Below are 18,157 nucleotides of genomic sequence, written 5' to 3'. Positions count from 1 at the left end.
TACAAATGACTTCTAAATTCTGTGGCTCACAGCACATGACAGATACTATTCATTCAACAGAACCTGTTTCCAAGGAAAATACATACATATTGCAGGCACGTGACAAACTAAAATATAAATGATACATGTTACAAAAGAAATTTAGTCCCTAAGACAATCCTTTAACCTACAAAGAAAAAAAAAAGGAGAGGGGGTAAATGAGAAGTATTTGACAAATAATATACAAGATACCACGGTCCAACAGAACTTTCTGTGAAGATGGAAATGCCCTATTTCTGCACTAATAACGGTAACCACGAACCACATGTGGCTACTGAAATGTGGCCTGGAATGTGGCTAGTATGACAAATGGAATATTCTATTTTATTTCATTTCTATTGAATTTTAAATAGCCACATAAGCACTTCCCCTTAAGGATGCAAATGGGACTTTGAGAGAGAGGGAAGGAGGAGCGTGTTTAATTTGAAAAAGCATGTTCAATTCTGCATCACTACATTTGGAAAACAAACCTACTGTTTTTGTAATACTAACTACAAAAAGTAAAGCTCAATGAAATATTATGGATTTGTTATTTTCTGCTAATCAGCCCAGGAGAAGGGCTCGTATCCCCAGAGCTGTGTGTCAAATGGTCAGCTGTCAACTCAACATCACCACTGCCTCTTTCTACTTCCTCTGCAATCACAGGGGGAGCCAAGTCCCTTCCCTGGAACCCATAAGGTCCTGAGTTAGATCTGCCAAAAAGAGATACTCGCTTAAAGGGAGAAAAAGTAGGAGGAGACTGTAAATTCAGGCAATCTTGTGAGCAGGCTGCAGATGTGAGACTGACAGCACATCTAGGTGAGCTCTTGAAAGCCACCTGCCACAGGCTGAGACGGTCATCGACAGTTTCCCTGACATGCACCTGCCCAGACCTTCCAATGGTAAGTCTCTAATTCGTTGTATAAAACCCTTCACACTTGGAAAACCGAGAGGGGCTTCTGTTTTCTTGACTGAATCCTGATTGATACAGGTTGAATATCAAAAGTGAGGGGCAGGGAAGAGAATCCGAAATCTTTATCTTTACAAAATAGGTTTTAAAACCCCAGAAATTTTTTTTAAGTTGAAAACTTAAATGTCTGTCTCATTATTCCCTTGAACTCTCAAAACAAATCATATCCTATTTCCTTTCCTCTAAAATTTCAGAATAAAGTCATTGGCAATCTAATTTTCTCCCTGGCCCATAAAAACAATCTAATTTTCAGAAAAGTCCGTAAGCACTATCTTTTTAAAATAAATCTACTCAAGAAGATTCCTTACAAATACTATTAAAATCAATACATCAAACATAAAGGTTGTATTTGCTGTTGTTATTTTTTCTTTATTTTTAATGCCTAACTTTGACTCTTACATTTTCATAAAGATAAGAAAGTTACATACAGCAAAGATTACCTGTGCAGAATGGAATATGAAGGCTGGGTACAGAAGGGGGCCACTTCACTTCTTACACTATATTACTTAAAGAAATTTTTTTTAAAAGCAATTTTAAAAAGAAGAACTCTGAAGAAATACATAAGACCTTTTAGCTAAGACAGGTCTTTTAAGAAGAGAGCATATTCATATTCACATCTACAGTAATGTACTGATTATATCATGTGCTCATTATTAAAAATATTAAATAAACAACTGAATAAAAGTTAGACTCATAAAATAATCTACATCAAAAGTTTAAAAAATACGTCACTAAACATCTTTGGCAGACTTAGATAAAATCTAATCTCATAATTATACTAGAATGCCAAGATATTTGCTCAATAATTATTAACATGAGAAACAGCATTAGTTGAGGAAATATAAAAGAAGCAGTATAGTTCTCTCAAATACTGTACCATAGTTGGCCACTGCTTTTCCACCTTTCCTTCTTATTTCTTCAACAACCTTATCAGCAGCTAAGGAGCCTTTACCAACTCCCTTGAAGTCCCCTCCTAGATCATTCACTGCAATGCAAAAATAAACAAATAAGAATTCAGTTCTAGACCTTAAAAATATGAGTTGGAACTGAAATTATATTATTAGTATATTTCTTCAGTCATCTTCCTAATTCCCTATTACCATATTCCCATCTTACTGAACACACCGTGAGATACGTACTTTCAAAACATGCCTCTTTGTTTTTAAATACAGATATGAAGCAGCAAAAATATTTAAACACAGGTTCATGTCATGAAATTTTTAACTGTGCAATGCTTCTCCTTTTTTGGAAAGAAAAAGACCATGATTCAACCCACTTTTAGCAAAAAGAAAGAAAAGAAAAAAACCTAAAGATCACTTTTAAGATTAAATACACAGGAAAACAGTATGGACATTCTTCAAAAAATTAAAAATAGAACTGCCACACGATCCAGCAATCCCACTTCCAGGTATTTATTCAAAAGAATTGAAATCAGGAACCAAAGAGATAACAGCACTCCAAATGTTCAATGCAGCACTATTCACAACAGCCAAGATGTAGAAATAATCTAAATATCAACTGACAGATAAAAATGGATAATGAAAATGTGGTACATAAATACAATGCACTATTATTCAGCCTTTAAAAAAAGAAGGAAATTTTGCAATATGTAACGACATGGATGAGCCTTGCAGATAATATGGTAACCCAGTCACAGAAGGCCAAATGCTGCATGATTCCACTTACATCAAAGTACGTAAAATAGTCAAACTCATAGAATCAGAGAGTAGAATGGTGGTTGCAGAGGTGAGGGGGAGGAGAAAATGGGGAGTTGCTAATCGGTGGGCATAAAGTTTCAATAATGCAAGATGAATAAGTTCTACAGATCTTATCTGTCATACAACATAGTGCCTGTAGTTCATAATACTGTATTGTACACTTAAAAATTTGTTAAATGTTCATATTAAATGTTCTTACCATAATTAAAAAAAAAAAAAGAAACAAAGAAAGGTCAAATACACAATGTGAAAGAGTTTGTTTACAGGAATGGTGATAAAGAACAAGCACAGTATTAAACTCTTGGAGAAGCACACGTGAATTTTTATAAAACATAGTGTGTCATGGTCTACCAAAAAAAGAGGTCAAAAATTACATATACAACTAATATGTGTTCAGTCACTAATTTATACCATATATGTAATTTATATGTTTAACAACTGACCACACTTATCACATAACATCTCCCTATATCCAATTATATAGATACAAACATTAATTGCACATTTACTATTTGCAAGGAAATCTACAGAAATCTACAGATGTATAAGAATGGTGCCTATCCTCAGAGTTTATAATCTACTGAAAGTTAAGTATGTGGTAACTACACTAATGCACTAATTGCATCATAAAGTTTATAAAAGCCAACATAACTAAATAATATAACAAAGGTAATTTATACAATAATTTAATTATTTACAAAATAACATGCAAAAACAAATGAAAAGATATATAGATCAAAGCCAAATAACTTGGAAAAAACAGAATTTAAAACAAATACCTGGGACAAAGAATTAATTTGCATTGCAAAGTGATCATTTTTGTAGGGTTATTGCACATACTGTGCGGAATTTAAAAATTACTAATTAATAAATGGCATAGAGGTATATACTAAAATTTATAGTCTCTTAATATTACCAAATTGATAATTACCATAACTGGGGAAAAAAGAAAGCCCACAAGATTTTATTTTTCTTTTCAAGAATGGTTCTCTTTTGGGGGGGCTGGGGTGAGGGCTGCAAGTGGGGTTGGGTGGTAAAGGGAGATACAGGGATGATACCGAGCAAAGCTCGCCTAATGTGCTTTTACGCTTAAAGGAAATGAGTTTTTCCAAATGTGGACTGGGATATATTTTTTCTAACAATATAGTCTTAACAGCCTTACTGTAAATAAAAAATGCCACAAAGACACAAAATAATGGGGAAAAGGCTTATGTTATCCCTCAGACATTAAAAAAAAAAGTGTTAAGATTCTCAAGACTAAATTCCTCTTAATTATTCATTTCTGTACAATTACTCAAATGACAGGAAACAATTTTAAAAAATCAAGATCTTAAAACATGCTGCTAACAGTCTTTTAAGACCCTTTTTAACTAAGCAAGGGAAAAAAGTTCAAGAGCAAACTGGCAAAGGCCATACTTAAGAAAGAATTGTTCAATTGTGAAATGAAACACTACCCCCAAGTGGAAACTGTTCAAAGTGCAACCAAGTGCAGTCAAAGGTTAAGAACTGAAGACTGGATAAATAATTATTGAGATCAATGATGTGTAGTGAAACAGTTTCAGAATAGATTTATTCAAGACAAGTCTCTACCTTAGAGAGTACAAACTTCACACTGACCCCACTCAGTTATCCTGCTATCACCAGAGCTAAATCACAGGGATTACAGGCTTAAGTAGAAAAGCACTGGTTACACACTGAAGGGCTTGGACAGCAACAGTGTTAACAGATTGTATACAAAGAGAAATGTATCCACACTATGTGACACTGTTCCGCTTAAATATATCACTAAAATTCTAATCACAATAATATTTTAAAATACCATTACCGCCTTATACTGGTACGTATATACTTTGCATTTTCAAAGACCCATCTATATACATTGCTTCATTTGATCTCCATACATCTTTTTAGGAGTTTGGCAGAAACAGTTGTTCCTATTTTCACAGAAGAGGAAAGTTGAGGAAAGGTTATGTAACTTGTTCCAGGCTCCAAAGCTTGTCCAGGCTCCAAGGCTGTATGAAATGGCAAAATTCAGACTAGAACCTTGACCTACCACAATACCATTCTGCTCCTCTAATGCTGTAAACAAGTTTCTTTTATCCCAATTATTTCCACTAAAAAAATAAAATAAAATAAATCACATGTTCTTGGGGAGAATACAGAAGGAACAGTAAATCAGGCACCCCAGTCAAACAAATAGCTTTAAAATAGGGAGTAAAAATGGTTAAGATTATGATAGTTAAGGACAGAGTCTTCTCAGCTAAAACCATCAAAATATCCCCAAAAGTGATATATTTGTAAATCCTCCATATAAAATCCAGTTTATAGCTCTGAAGAGTTTTGGGTTTTTTTAAGATGTAAAATCTTTTTCCTATTTCTGTCATTTTAAATAAATCAATGACTTGGATAGTCTATTAAAGACTACATAAGGTTTTTTACTAAAAATCCACCCCAAGATTTTACTAAATACTTGCAATATGCTAACCACTAGAGCAGGGATATAAGAATCCAGAGAATTCTAAAACACACTTGGAGCCTGTAAAAGTACTCTACTAATAGGTAAATGGATACCTAAATACAAAGTACCAAGTTATCAGCTATCGAAGCCTGAAAACAGAACCATGTTTGTGACAATGCCTGTTTCCCCATATCCTCCCAACACTGGACATCATTCTTTTCAGTATAACAATTAAATGATTACAAGTTGTAGCTCATTATTTTAATTTACATTTCTTTGAGAACTAGTAAGGTAACATTATTTTCATGGGCTTATTGGTCATTTATACTTATTGTTTTGCCTGCTTAAATCACATTTCATTTGGGGTGCTTTTCTTTCTTACAGATGTGTACGTGTCCCTTACTTATAAAAGATTTTAATTCTATATCATATGTGTTGCAAATCATAAGTTCCTTTATTGAAATGTTGAAAGAGAAACAGAGGTAACACTGGAGCATTAATATTATTTGATGAGCATTACGTACATTGTTTTTCAGTGTTTTGTTACATAAACCAGATTGAGAAATCTGGATTTGTCTGTAGTAATCCTATTTGTGTACAGGACTTTGCTCTCAGAAGTTGGTTTTCTTGTTCATTCTTGCTATCCTTCAGCCCTGACTATTGGCTCCAAAGACTAGAGCAAGAAACATGCTTTGGGTCTCCTGATATCAGGGCTGCTAAACCAGCTGAGGGAATATATGTCACTTTTAGTTTGACAGAAAAAAAAAATGCAAATCAAACTGATTATCATCTTCCTCAAACTGTCCCACCTTCTCAACATCACTTTGCTGGGTGAGATATTTCCCAGGTACTCTTTCCTTTCTCCCGTTTCTGAACAGCACATGTCACTAGCCATCAAGGCTTGACATCAATTTCATTATGATTCTTCAAATGTTCACTCTGTTCCCACTCTGTATCCAGCACTGTGCTAGGTGCTTTGAGCTCTCAAGGTAGTTTGTGCACTGAGGAGTTTCCAGTTCTTTCGAAGAATCGTTTACTGCCATTTCTTTCCTATTCTATAATTTCATGCCCAGATTACTACAGTTGCCTTCCCAGTGGTCTTCTGCCTCCAATCTTAATCTTCCCAGGCAATCAGCAGACTGTTGCTGGGTGATAGTCCAAAGGCAGCCTTTATACTAAGTCATCCCCTTGCTCAAAATCTGCAGTGGAACCCTATTATTCACTGCCTAACTTTCAAGATCCCTTAAAGTCTGCCCTCACTTTACTGCTTCACTTTACTATAAGTAGTTCGTCCTTTTTGCTGTAGCTTAGTGAGGGAAATTGCTTATATAGCAGTTTCTAACTTGCCACTTAATTATCAAGAGTAATAATGTTATAATGCTTTGTATTTGAAGAGTGCTTTATAACTGTGCTTACACATATTCACGTTCATATATTTATTCAATCCAAGGGTTTGACACCAGCTGAGTCATATCCACTACCAATGACATATCTATAAAAGACTTTTATTTCCAAAGTAAAATGGTGCTTCCAAAGCTACAAAATCAAAATAACTTTCATATGTATTGATTCTGTGACATCCTTTACAATGAGTAATCTGAGAAGCATATAAAAAGATGACATGGGGACTTCCCTGGTGGCGCAGTGGTTGAGAGTCCACCTGCCCATGCAGGGGACACAGGTTCGTGCCCCAGTCCGGGAAGATCCCACATGCCGCGGAGCGGCTGGGCCCATGAGCCATGGCCACTGAGCCTGTGCATCCGGAGCCTGTGCTCCGCAACGGGAGAGGCCACAACAGTGAGAGGCCTGCATACCGCAAAAAATATATATATATATATATGACACGGGCAATATTGTACTACAAGTGTACTTATTTTTTGGAGAGGTTATTTACTTTTTTTTTTTTAATGCTTTCAAGAAATTCAAACCCCGCAGATTCAAAAAGTCTTTTTAATCCTTGTCTTATCCCAGAGGTAACTGCTATTAACCATCTCTTGGATGTTCTTCCAGACATTTCTGTTTTCTATGCTTGATGCCTTTCCTCCTATTCTGATAAAGTTTCCGACAGCAAACAATAGCACTAAGAATCATTTCATTGATTTTAGAGCTGTGGGCCCAATGGGGATTTCTTCCTGTATTCTGTTCATGTCCTGACTGCTACCAAAAAGTATTTAAGGTGCCTTAAAAATGTGCAAGGACTATTAAAAAATGGAAAAATTAAGAAAACGTTACATCAGAGAAAGAGAAGCCTACTCAAAGCATATGCTAATGGTAGTTACTCTATTTGGGGACAGTGCCAGGTTTACCCTTAAGCTTCTTGACAGCCAAAGAAAAGGTGGAAAACACAGAGCTGCCATACTATTTTCACTGTTTGGTAGAAAGACACAATCACCCTAGTTCATCAGAGTCTTTTCCAGGATGGCCATAAATGTATCTAAATATTTGAAGGCCTCCAAAATGTTATGATAGTTTAGAAAGCAACGTCTTAAATTAGGTCCCTTTAATTTAAGGGACTTAATCTGTCTCAACAACAAGAAGGCATCAAAGGTCTCCTTAAAGGGAGAAGAAGCTGAAAATGAAAGACTGAGTCCCCTCCAGAGTTCAGTCCTGGGATCCCATCTCCTGTTTATCTGCACTCACCACCCGGGTAATCTAATCCAGTCTCCTGGCTTTGAATACCACCTAGAAACTGAAAATAGATCTATATAGCTTCAACCTGTCCCCCCAACTACAGAGTCCTATGTCCCACTGCCTACCTACTATCCCCATCTGAAAGTCTACTGGGAATGTCCCCTCTCTGCGAATCCGGCCCTCCTCCAGTCTTTCCTATCTCGGTAAACCACCACTTTATCCTTCTCTCTCCCTTTCAACCCACATCAGCAAATAAGCAAATCCTGCCATACCGACCCTCAAAATATTTCCAGAATTTAACTTCTTTGCACCACCTCCATCCCTACCACCTGTCTGAATCACCCCCATCTCTGATGCAGATTATTGCGATAACTTGACAGATTTCTCTGCTTCCACTTCTTTTTTTAATGAAAAATCACAAGTGTGGACAAGAAGAGTTAATAGGATAACAAACTCCAATATGCCCAACATACTTCTCCACTTCCACTCTTGCTCCCCTAGAACCTATTCCTCACACAGCACTCAGAATGAGCCATTTAAACCTTAAATGAGGTCACGTTGCTCCTCCACACTCTCCAATGGCTTCCCATCTCAATCAGGGTAAAAGCCAGTCCTTACTCTGAACTAAATGGTCCTACATGACCTGACCTCCTGTGATCTCTCATCTCTCACTCTGTTCCCCTAGATAACTTCACTCCAGCCTGGGATGCCCCCTAAGCTCACTTTGACATAATCTTGAGCACAGTGCCCAGCACACAGTCACTATTATTGGCTTTTTACCCCCTTTACAAAAGGTTTTAATTCTTGATGTCATTTAATCCCCATCATAATCCTGGAAGTTATTAGGTAAGGTGGCTACTAATATTCAGAGAGGTCATGTAATTAGACAGCAGAGACAGGATTTATAGTCTGACCTAACTTCAAAGACAATTCACTTTCCCCACCACAGTTCACCTTCTGGCTGTCAGGATCACACAGCCGTTAAAAACACAGGCTCTGGCATCAGACCACAGGAACTTGTAACTCATCTTTACCAGTTATTATGCAACTGCAGTACAGAAAAGAAATCATGTCAATCTTACTTCAAAAGATTGCAGTTTCAATTACCCAAAAGTGCTACTCCTCCAGTTCAAGAATAGAAAGCATTCTGCCTTTCTTACTGTCCAAAAAAGAGGTTCTCCTTGCTGGAACACTTCGATATTCTTTGTGTTCACGCCCTCAAGACAAAACTTAATATTCAGAGAACTCGATACAGCTTACCTACTGAGGAAACCTCAAACCTATTCCATTCCCAACATTTCCTTCAGATATGTGCGAACATTTCTTGAAAGATGTAATGTGTACGAAACCAAATGTCCCTTGTTGTAATTATCAGCCAAAGGCTTAGCAGTTCTTATATCCAGATTTAAATCTCCCATAATGCTTTATATTATGGAATATAAAACACAGCAAACATATTTACATGAAGAGAGTATCTTAAGTGATACCCTTAACTTTGCGCTTGGCCAGGTGATTTCCTTTGGCCAATGAAAGGTGAGTAGAAGTGACATGCCACTACTAAACAGAAGCTTTATGAGACACCAAGGGGATCCATTTTTATTTTCCCTCTGCCGGAAGAACAGCCATGATGAAAGTTGCTCCTTCAGCTGGGATCCTGAAATTAGTAAGACACATAAAGCAGAGACACAGCTGACCAGAAGCTGAAAGGTCAGGTAGGTATGAAATTACCCTTTTTATTTTTAATAAATTTATTTTATTTATTTATTTTTATTTTTGGCTGTGTTGGGTCTTCCCTCCTGTGCGTGGGCTTTCTCTAGTTGTGGTGAGTGGGGGCTACTCTTCGTTGTGGTGCGTGGGCTTCTCATTGCAGTGGCTTCTCTTGTTGCGGAGCACGGGCTCTAGGCATGTGGGCTTCAGTAGTTGCGGCACACGGGCTCAGTAGTTGTGGCTCATGGGCTCTAGAGCGTAGGCTCAGTAGTTGTGGCACACAGGCTCAGTTGCTCCGCGGCATGTGGGATCTTCCCGGACCAGGGCTCGAACCTGTGACCCCCTGCATTGGCAGGTGGATTCTTAACCTCTGCACCACCAGGGAAGTCCTGAAATTATCCTTTATTATTATAAACCATTGAGATTTGTCTGTTAACTCAGCATAACCTAGCAAAAGTTGACTTATATGAGAAACAAGGTACTCCATTTCTTAAGGTCTTGCTTCTTACTGGCCTCTGAGCTAGTCATAGGATTAAGTGATTAGTAATTTTTCCACAAACAAGATACTCCGATGTTATAAATCCTAGGTTTGCTTACTCCTCTTTACTATTTTTTGCTTACTCAGGTAAAAATATGCTGAGCAGAACAAAATTAACGCAGGAGAAATGTTAGTGCACATGATAAAACCTGGACTCGGGGCATCTGTGTTTTAAAAAAGTTAAAGCAGAGGGTAGTGGTGGTTAGGGAAGAACAAAACCCATTGGTAGCCTAGAAAGTTCACAGCTAGGTCACAAGCTAAAAAGTGGTAGAAAATATCAGTGAAAAGTTCTACATTTTCACATAAACTAAACTAAACTAAATCTGGCTCTCCAGCCAAGTTTGGCAAATATTTTTCCCAAAACACTAATTTTCTACCTTTTGGGACTTTCACAAGCACTTGCTGCAATACCATCCCTGAGGCAATGACAAAATAAACAGATACACTGTCCCTGTTTACCTTTTTCTTAGAACCGAAAAACTCCAATCTGAGTTCAACAAATTCAAAGGTAATAAATAAATACAGGAAAACTGATCCACATAAACACATATTGCTGCAAAAGGTTTTACAAAACAAGTTTATAAACTAAGATTATAAGTTAGTCACAACAAAAACAGCAGGAATTTATTCAACCAATCTCAAAGACACACCAACCACTCCCCAGCCCACCCCACCCCCCAAAAAGGGCTACATCAAACAATAAAGGAACGAATGAACAAAGTCCCTTCTTTACAAAAGACAATATTCTAGGTCCCTTAGGAGATACAAAAGATAAAATGAGATACTTGCACTTACGGAATTGAGTGGAAAAGATGTAAATAAATAAAAAGTTGTAAGTATGATCAACCATGTGATCGGGAGACGTGTTCAAATATGTCTCAGTTTTCGTACCCTGGTACTCGGGTGCAACATTCCAGACGCTTTACTAACACTCTCCCGACTTGGAGAGTCAGTCCCTTTAACCTCCTGTTTAGCCCAGTTTGCAATTTCTGCGGAAGATGAACAGGAATAGCGAGAACCAATGAGAGACTAGCTAGAGGTGTCTGGACGGGCAAATTTAACTCTCATTTCCCACCAGGAAGAGGAATTAACCAAAGGCTCAGCGTGCCGTGCTGGAACAAGATTAGGGCCTGAAGCCATCCTGCGGTGTTGCGGCCAGCTCAAAAGAAAGCGAGTTGAAGAAAGGAGCTCAGGGGCACTGTAATTCACACTAAATTAATTGAACGTGGCTGGAAGGATCAGTTGAAGGCACACTGTAACGGTAATTAAAGAAAAAGGACTAGAACACGTTGCTGTTGATGACTTGGTGGCTGAAATCACACCAAAAGGCAGGGCCCTGGTACCTGACGGTGTAAAGAAAGAGCTCCTACAAAGAATAAGAACATTCCTTGCTCAGCATGCCAGCCTTTAAGACTGAATTAGATTGTGTTGTTTTGTGGTTTTATTTCTGAAAGTAAAATCTGCCATAAATTAGGAATTGATTTCCCAAAATAAAATCCTTTTTTGTATGATGGTATACAGTTTTCAGTAATGATGTACACAATTGTATTGATTTTTTTCCCTAAATGTGTTATTTTAATAAATATCTCATGAATGAAAAAAAAAAAGATATATGCTGAGGAAGAAAAGTATATCCAATATCCTGCTTAGGTCTTCTTTGTTTAGAAAACCTGGCTGCTTGTTCAGTATTTTATTACACATCTCTGTAAACAAATTGGGAGAAATTTGTCTCTCTGTATTCCCTGATAAGATGTAGGAAAACTGGGATTAGGAGGTCAATGTGGGCCAACAATTTTAGCCCAGGAAAGATATTAATAAATATTGGGCCATACATCTGCCCTACGTACCTACCCGGCACTCATTTACATATTCCCCACAAAGACTTGGCTGTACACAAATCCACTCCTATGTCCATACCAACTGCCAAGTACATCAGGCAAACCACTGAGATTACTAAAACCTCCCACTTTTGGTGTATTCCTCAATACACCATCTTCCAACTGATCCCCCCACAATAAAACTCATGCAAGTGCCCCTTTAATTAAAAAAATTTTTAACTGTTATAAAAGCTTCCATTTAAAAAATTTTTAGGAAAGAGATTTAAAAAAAAATACTTTGGATTCCCCGATTCCAAACATTTAGTTATGAAAATGCACTTATTTCTTACCTTATCAATATATTTACACTTACAAGGATTCATCTTGCACCAGTCTTCTACATCGAAAAATTACAGCCCACAATATACCAAATTCAAGAATTTCCTTTTATATAATGAATGTTGGCTCATCTCTCTCAGTTCTATTAAGTTGCAAATTCTATGAAACTAGTTTACTTTAAAAAGTAAGTTACAAAGTTAGCCGCAACAGGGAAAAAAATTTTGTTGGCAGAAGAAAATATTAGTGATGAAATTTGACCTTGACAAATTATTTGATGTGAATACAAAGGCCTCTGGCTTGTGAAGACATGGGCTCGAACCTGTGACCTGTGTATTTTAGTTCCTAGCTACTGAATGAAAAGAAAAATATATCAACTTACCAACAACTGATGCACCTCTTTCTGCAAAAGCCAGGGCATAGGCTCGGCCCAATCCTATTGAAAAAAAAAGAAAAAAATCAGAAGGTTGAGCAAATGTTAGCATAATTTTTCTGGTCCACTCAACTCAATCCCTATTGCAAAGTAACCGGTGAACAATTAATTACATTACAAGGGTAGAGCCTTCATTGGTACTCTCAGCCTCTACTTCACCTACTTCTACTTTCAGGGGTTGGAAAGCTTAACACTGTATTTTCCACCGATTCTACCTACCATTTCCTATCATTCTACCTAGCTTCTAGGATGGATGCTAGATGTGAATTGGGTTCCACCATTAAACGCATTTGCATGAAATGTGGAAGGAGGAAATGAGGCAGAAGCCACCTTACTGTGACTTTTGGATGTTACTGTTGGTTAAGAAGCTGATTTCTTGAGGCTTCCTAGGTATTAAGCAGATATAGTGGCAGCTTCTAGATCTAGCTCGCTAATTTCTGGATGGCAGCTTCCATTCTCTAGATCCCTGGGGCCAGTGGCTATTTGGGCTGTGGCAGTTCCAATGGTAGCCTCAGAGGTAATGGCTCCACTAATGGACCAGTTTTATACTGTTCCACAAGGAATTCCAAGAGGAACTGCCTAAAACCCAACTGCCTAAATTAAGTCCTTTCCTGTTTCAAATATCTAGTGGTTTCTATATCCTGCTCTGAACCTTGACTACATAATCACCAAACACAGGAAATATTTAATTCAGACTCAAAGGTATGAGGTGTAAATTTATACATCCAAAAATGGATACGTGCCTATATAAATTTTATAGGCAGAGAATATCTCAGGAAGACTATATAAGAGACTGGCAATTAGTGGTTACCTCTGGGGAACAGAATTGTGTAACTAGCAACAAGGGGTGGAAAGCTTACTTCTGTATTGTTTAAATCATTTTAACATGCACACGTTTTTTAAAATGTAATTGATAAATTTAATTTGAATTGATAAACAAGTAAACAAATATTGAGATGGCTAAATTATCAGGCTCTTCTAAAAAGAACCCAAACTATAAAGTTTTCCAAAACTAAAAGATGACCAAATAATTTATTTTAAAATTTAATCCACTCTGAATGGATGAGAGAGAACCCACTCAATATAATAACTCCAGTCTCCTCATATTTTATCAGATCTAGGCTGAAGCACTTGCTCTAAACATGAGGTTTTCAGAGAAATCAAATACTCATAACCAGAACGCAAAAAAAAAAAAAAAAAAAAGGTAACAAAGTGGAAAATCATCAGATGAAAGAAATGGGGTATGTCTCTAGTACAGATTGATCTAAGTTAATCAGAGAATTATCTCAAAACCAAGCTATACAATACTCTGAAAAGATATGTAAGTAATCTACTTTTACCATAAAGGCCCATGCAAACTGTACACAAATCTGTATATAAAGTTAAAAGTGACATTCTCCTCCCCGTTTCCCTGTAACACCACTCGTCCATTAACAGGTTCGCTAAGTGTCCTCCCATGTTTTTATATCTGTGCTTACATAAACATTATTTAAATACTTTATGTGTCTTAGTCTGTCTCCCCAACTAAACTAGAAGGTCCTTGTAGGTTGAGATTATGTCGTTCTTTTACATTTCCCACAATGCCCAGCACATCTTTACAGTCAAAATACACAGAAAGTTAAAGCCAAGAGCCTCTATTTTCTCTTAATCCTCTTTTAAACCCTGTCTTAACTTTCTCCCACACCTAAGTTCATTGTCAACTGTCCTCTCTTCCCCATTTCTCTTCAGACCTTAACTTCTTTAGCATTGTCAAATATCAGTTGATTCTTTTCTCACAGTGCTTGTTCAGTGCTCTCTTCAGTGGGTTAGACTTTTCTCTGCTTCAAGTTGACAGAGCCTCTGAGATTAGCTTCCTGGACTATTTCACCTTCTAGCTTTACCAATCAAAGGAAGTCAAATGACTTCGAAACCTCTCCTGACTCCAGAATCTCCAACTACTCACACACTTCTCACTTCACTATCTCCAGATCTACAGCTTGCTATTTTATAACCATGTCAAATTCACAGTGGCCAGACTCCCTTCTTCCACGGCCCACCTCCACCACTCTCACAACTACATCCCCAGCAACTACTACAATCAGCTAATAAATACGAATTCCCATTATCCCACCCATCATGGCAAAATTGTTTACCTTAATCCTAGACAATTCTAAACCTCTCCTTCCAGGTCTCCCATTAAACTATTCAATATTCCAAGCTAAACAACAGCACCTGAATAGTGCAAAGATATTTCTATTCATCTCTAGAACATGCATGGGTTGGAGTCAGACTAATTCCCAGACACAGGCCTGGCAGGCATTCACGGACACCCTCCTGGGATGTTTAGCAGTGCCTCAATTCTACAGATATGTATCCTTAAATGAGAACCCCAAGACCTCAAGGACAACAGTCTTCACGATAGGACTGGAATTAGATCTCAATCTCTCTTCCATAATGATGCCCACTGTAGACCTAATGACAGTCTCAACTTTACCACAAAATTATATCTGCCCCAGATCAGTATTCAAATCTAATGGCTAGTAATCGTATCATAATCCAGGCTCTTTAAAATATGAATCAGTTCATGAACAGGAGGTGCTAAATTCAGAACTGTCTAGTCACAACCCATTAATACTTCACAAAATCAACTTAGTGGGTTGTAATCTGCATTTACTTAATGAAAAAGAATAGAAAAGTTCAAAGTGCACTGCATTTACTATGTACCATGTCATGAGCTTGTTTCAAATATAGTGTGTGTGTGTATACCAGGTCTTGGTATAAAATGTATTTCATACTGTGAATCACTCACTGTCAAAAGAGGTTTAAAACATGAGTGCATTACTTAATTATTTCCATCAAAAGCAAAGTGTAAACAAAATGTTTTCCCCAAAACATAATCATTCTAGAATAAATATAGCTATGGATATAAAACATTTGGTCACCAATTAATACTAAAGATATTTTCTGAAAGGAAGCATGCGAATCCATTTTATAAATGGAGACATGAAAATACGTATGAATTAACTGTCAGAATTCCACTGTTTGTGACTTTTAATATATAATTCAAATTAATTCTGCATTAAGTCCATTCTAGGTATAAGGCACTACCAGTGGGTAATCAAAGGCCCATAAAGTCAAGGTCCTTGCACTTGGAGATTACAGAGATCATGGACAGGTGGGAAATAGTGTAAAACCTCACTGCAAAGCATCCGTGTGGGTATGAGTGGTTTGTCTTAAATTTTGTCTTTTAAAAATAGGGTTACTTTGGGACTTCCCTGGTGGTGCAGTGGTTAAGAATCCACCTGCCAATGCAGGGGACACGGGTTCAAGCCCTGGTCCGGGAAGATCCCACATGCCGTGGAGCAACTAAGCCTAAGCGCCTAGAGCCCGGCTCTGCGACAAGAGAAGCCACCGCAAAGAGAGGTCCGCGCACCGCAACAAAGACCTGATGCAGCCATAAACAAATAAATAAATAGAAATAAAAATAGGGTTATTTCACATAACCAATCTCCACTTGGCTTCTGAAATACAGGAAGATCTGGTCCACTTCAGAAAGGCCTCTGCTCTCCAGTTCCTACTGCCCCCACCCCACTCTTATTTTATTCCTCCATCGCCTGCCTGAGTCCTGCAGGCATTGGAGTTTGCAATCCGCTTGATAAACACACAAAGTCCAAAACGGAGGACTCTTATCAGATGCCTTTTTTTAAAGAAGGCCCTCTCAAGAACTTAAAATCATCCGACAGAGGGAAAGATGACTGACTTTTCAAAGGCAAGGGGCTGACATTTCTACTCCTGCGGGGGTGATTCCAGCCCCCAGACGGCTTTTCAGCCACGTTTAAAACACCTGACAGAGGCCTAGGGAGTCTATTAACAGGAAGAGTCGCAATCGATACGCACAGACGGGCGTCGGGATGAATTTTACCTAGTTTTGCAACCCGCAACCGAGCCCGGCCTCTCTCCACTCAAGACCTGAAGCCTTGAGAAGCTCCCACAGGGTTGGGGGGGGGGTGGAGAAGTGGGCTGCACCAGGAGTTTCTGGCTCCCCACTCAAGGCTGGCCAGCCCCTCTTCTCCATCCTCAGCCGATTAGGCGCCCGGAGAACAATCGTTGTCCGTCCTCCCACCCTCAACCCCACCGAGTCCAGTCGCTCGCTCCCCAAGCCGCCCCGCCACCGCTGCCCGCAGCCCAGATGCTAAGATCGCAACTACGGCTGCGTGCGGATTCCAGACCAAAAAAGGGGGACTCCCAGCACGAGAGCGAGCTGGAGGACGCCGGCCCTCTAGCCTTCGCGTACTCACCTCCCCCCGCGCCGGTGACCAGTACCACCCGCCCGTCGAACCTCAACGGCACGGCCATAAGTCCAGCCTGCAGCGACACACATACACTAGCAGAACTACTGGAGTTCAGACTGCGGGACAAGGAGGACAGGAGGAAAGGCTGGGTCAGGACGGCAATGACCTGCCAGTTTCTGCGGAGGAGAGAAACGCCGTAGTTTTCCAAGTGCGCCTGCGCAGCGATCCCTTGGCACTCTGGGAAATGTAGTCCAGCATGCCTCCAGTCGCGGCGAGAGCCTGCCCAAGAGGCTTGGCTTGAAAGGGCCAGTTCTGCGGCCGGAAGTAATGGGAGCTGCTGGGACCTGTGTAGTAAAATGATTGACTCCCCTAACTTCATTCATACTTTCATCCATCGTTTTGTCGTTCACTCAACAAGAGTTTTTCTGGATTTAGGCGAGGATGCAGCCCCTATTCTTAAGTAGCTTTCAGAAATAGCAAGGGATGAGCTTCCCTGGTGGCGCGGTGGTTGAGCGTCCGCCTGCCGATTCAGGGGACACGGGTTCGTGCCCCGGTCCGGAAAGATCCCACATGCTGCGGAAAGGCTGGGCCCGTGAACCATGGCCGCTGAGCCTGCGCGTCCGGAGCCTGTGCTCCACAACGCGAGAGGCCGCAACAGTGAGAGGCCCGCATACCGCGGGAAAAATATATATATATATAGCAAGGGGTAAAAAGAATTTCTTAGAATGTAATCCTTGGACCTCTTGGAAACCATCTGGAAAGACGCACAGTCCTGGGCCCCCAGGCTGACCTCCCAAATGGAACTGTTACCAATGGACCCTCACTAAATTCCTAGCCAGGCGCCGACACCCAGGGAGGTTCTTTTTCCGCTCAGATTCGCACAGCCAATCATGAAACCTATGCTGAGACTGGAACAGCAGAAGCGTTAATTAATGGCCAAAGAATGGAGAAGCACAAATTTAGTTCGCAAATCAACTTCACAACCTAATTGGGACAGAGACACCATATGTTTAGGAGGGCCGAGGTAAAAGGGAGGGATTTGGAAAGAGTGGGAGGCATACTCACGTCTTATCTGAGAACAGCGTTGTGGTTTGGACACAGAACTGATGCAACACTCTTTTTCAGTCCTTGTATGGGCTTTTCCAGATGTTGTCAAGACGATCGTCACCTGTCATGGTGCTGGTGGATGGGCCCTTTAGCATGCTAACGGTATTACGATAAGCATATAATGAGGATCAAGGTCTACTGGAAGTCAAATCT

The 18,157-nt window shown here is 39.3% G+C and overlaps 1 protein-coding gene across 1 annotated transcript in view; it reads right to left on the bottom strand.

The window, feature by feature from the left end:
• The window catches only part of HSD17B4 (hydroxysteroid 17-beta dehydrogenase 4), a 91,925-nt gene extending 74,823 nt beyond the window's left edge, over positions 1 to 17,102 (bottom strand). Inside the window, exons 1-3 of the mRNA XM_082652573.1 lie at positions 16,904 to 17,102; positions 12,576 to 12,629; positions 1,866 to 1,973 (exon numbers count right to left, since the gene is read on the bottom strand). Coding sequence (XP_082508699.1) covers positions 1,866 to 1,973; positions 12,576 to 12,629; positions 16,904 to 16,961 — 220 coding nt within the window. The 5' untranslated portion in view covers positions 16,962 to 17,102. The remainder of the gene's footprint in view (positions 1 to 1,865; positions 1,974 to 12,575; positions 12,630 to 16,903) is intronic.
• Between the last annotated feature and the right edge of the window lie 1,055 nt (positions 17,103 to 18,157).

Source organism: Grampus griseus (genome assembly GCF_964374135.1).
Source record: "Grampus griseus genome assembly, chromosome: 3".
Lineage (NCBI taxonomy): Eukaryota > Metazoa > Chordata > Mammalia > Artiodactyla > Delphinidae > Grampus > Grampus griseus.
The sequence above is the reverse complement of the archived record's forward strand: the minus strand, read 5'-3'. Positions and strand labels throughout refer to the sequence as shown.